The sequence below is a fragment of the Echinops telfairi genome, unplaced genomic scaffold, assembly GCF_000313985.2.
Source record: "Echinops telfairi isolate 266 unplaced genomic scaffold, ASM31398v2 ScPeMD7_6;HRSCAF=24_0, whole genome shotgun sequence".
NCBI classification, from domain to species: Eukaryota; Metazoa; Chordata; class Mammalia; order Afrosoricida; family Tenrecidae; genus Echinops; species Echinops telfairi.
The window spans coordinates 21,068,100-21,070,474 of NW_022103902.1; the positions used below are offsets into that span (position 1 = coordinate 21,068,100).

General features: G+C 45.0%; 1 protein-coding gene across 1 annotated transcript in view; it reads left to right on the plus strand.

Moving 5' to 3' along the window:
• Window positions 1-1,513: 1,513 nt before the first annotated feature.
• The window catches only part of TEX55 (testis expressed 55), an 11,385-nt gene continuing 10,523 nt past the window's right edge, over window positions 1,514-2,375 (plus strand). Inside the window, exon 1 of the mRNA XM_045286157.1 lies at window positions 1,514-2,366. Within this exon, the coding sequence (XP_045142092.1) occupies window positions 1,514-2,366 (853 nt within the window). The remainder of the gene's footprint in view (window positions 2,367-2,375) is intronic.

Sequence of the window (2,375 nt, forward strand, 5' to 3'; positions counted from 1 at the left end):
GGGAAAGATGAGTGTAGAAGATCAAAGGCATGAATGTGACTGGCACAGTTAAAACGTTGCCAGTAGATTCCCCCCTATGATGCAGGCTGAACCTGAGTTGGGTTCCAAAATTTTCTGTATTTTTGGTTTGTATTGCTTTGTTCGGTTTTTGTTTGTTCCTATTAGAGTATATCTCAGAGGTGGTATGTCAATGGAGGTCACTCTCTTGAAGCTGTGATATATGCTTTTCTATTTGGGGGTATTTGAAACTCAGGATTAATGAACCTATAGGGACAGCGAGTCGAATAAGAGGTTAGGGGGCAGGTGGGTCGAGTGGTGGTAGTTGGGTAAAATGGAGTCGATTTCAAGGAGTCCATGTAGAAAAATATTGTTTGGAAACTGATACTGGTAACAATTGTTCCTGGACCCACTCACCACCACCAAATTCACTATTTGCTATATAGTCCTTCTGGAATCTTTACTTTACCTGCATCTGTTATCCCCTTTCTGAAAGGCTGGGTTGGCCTCCTCCTCCTAACCCTCTCTCTTAGTGCAAGACCACAAAATGATGTGATTTTAGAACCCATTGGCCCCGAATGTTCTCTCCTCCATCTGGCCACCAAGCTATATATCTTATGTCTAATTTTGAAAGAAAACACTGATGGCTTGATCAAAACCAGCTGTGTGCCTGTCCCTTAAGAAAGGGAAGAGTATTCTCTTGCAGCAGCTTGGTGCCAAGAGAGATGTTGGGTAAAATGAGTATCAAAACCCTCACCTCTTTAATGAGAGAAAGATGCAGCTGACTTTGGTAATGAGTGTTAAAAAAGACTAACTGTTGCCTGGCATCACTGAAAATAATCATCACTGGCATTGTTTGTAAGGATAGTACTAAACAATGGTTTTAAAAATAATTATAAACAGGAAAACCTAAAGTAAACCAAGCCTACTACCACAGAGTCAAAAAAACACCACTATAACTCGAGTGACTCACAATACTGATTAGACTCTAAAGAAAACAAATATTGAGCAGAGCTATTTACTAACAATACCTAGCAGTAAAACTGTGGTCACCAAAGTATGAGTTTGATTTAATAGCATAAACGACCTGTGTTCATATATGCTGCCCTCGTGCTGTTTGGCAGTACGTTTATCTGACAAAAAAAATGTGTTGCTGTTTATTAGATCCAATTTTTCACACAACGCCACAAACCTCCTCATAATTCAAGCATCAATTTTGAGCGCTGGAGTGATGGTCAAGGAGCTGTGATTGCCGGACGTGTCGGAATCACCCCATTTCAGATGATGGTAGCCAACAAGTCTGTTACCGTTGCACTAGACGTTAGCCTGCGGCAGCCGGACAGCAGACACCCCAGCACCCGGGAGGGGCCGACGGCAGCCGTCACCGGAAGAGCGTGGTGTTCAGGAACCGGAACAAAGCTCGCCGGAAACATCATCACAAGTGCTTCTGCGTGGTCGTCTGGACAACCTGCGCACAGCTTCAGGGAACGTAGTCCATCCAGGGTCAACGCAAGAAATGGAAAAATCTCTAGAACAGGCGTCGGGCATCTCTTTGGGCTCAGAAACTACAGCCGGGCCAACTGCCGCCCATACTGATGATCAGGAAGATGGCAACCGGGCAAAGCAGGCAGAAGGGGAAGCACTTTTCCAAACTGGTCAGGAAGTTGATGACCAAAGAATTTACGAAAACACTGGATCCAGAACATCTGTTCATACCTACCGCAAATCATTGATTCTTGATGAAACTGATGACCATGGAGCATCTGGTAAGGTTGACCAAAGAACGCTTGACCACAGGGCATCTAGACAATTTGAATCTGATTATGTGGGATATGAACAGGATGGCAAGATATCCAGCCAGGCTGACAGAAGAACTTCTGAACAGATTGCCCACAGGTTGTCCAGCCAGGCTGACCCAAAAACTTATGAACAGATTGCCCACAGGTTGTCCAGCCAGGCTGACCCAGAAGCTTATAAACAGGTTGACCACAGATTGTCCGTCCAGGCTGACCAAAAAACCAATGAACAGACTGACCCCAGATTGTCAGGCCTGATTGACAGAAACTTTTATGAACAGATTGACCGCAGATTGTCCAGCCAGGCTGACTACAAAGCCTATGACCAGACAGACCACAGATTGTCTGGCCGGGTTGACAGAAAAAGTTATGAACAGACTGGCCACAGATTGTCTACTGTGCCTGAGCATGGAATTTCTCAACAGATTGACCAGAGATTGTCCATCTCAACTGACCGAAGTACTTCTCAACAGACTGTCCAGAGATTGTCCATCTCAACTGACCGAAGACCTTCAGAACAGACTGGCCAGAGACCGTCCATCTCAACTGACCAAAGACCTTCAGAACAGACTGGCCAGAGAC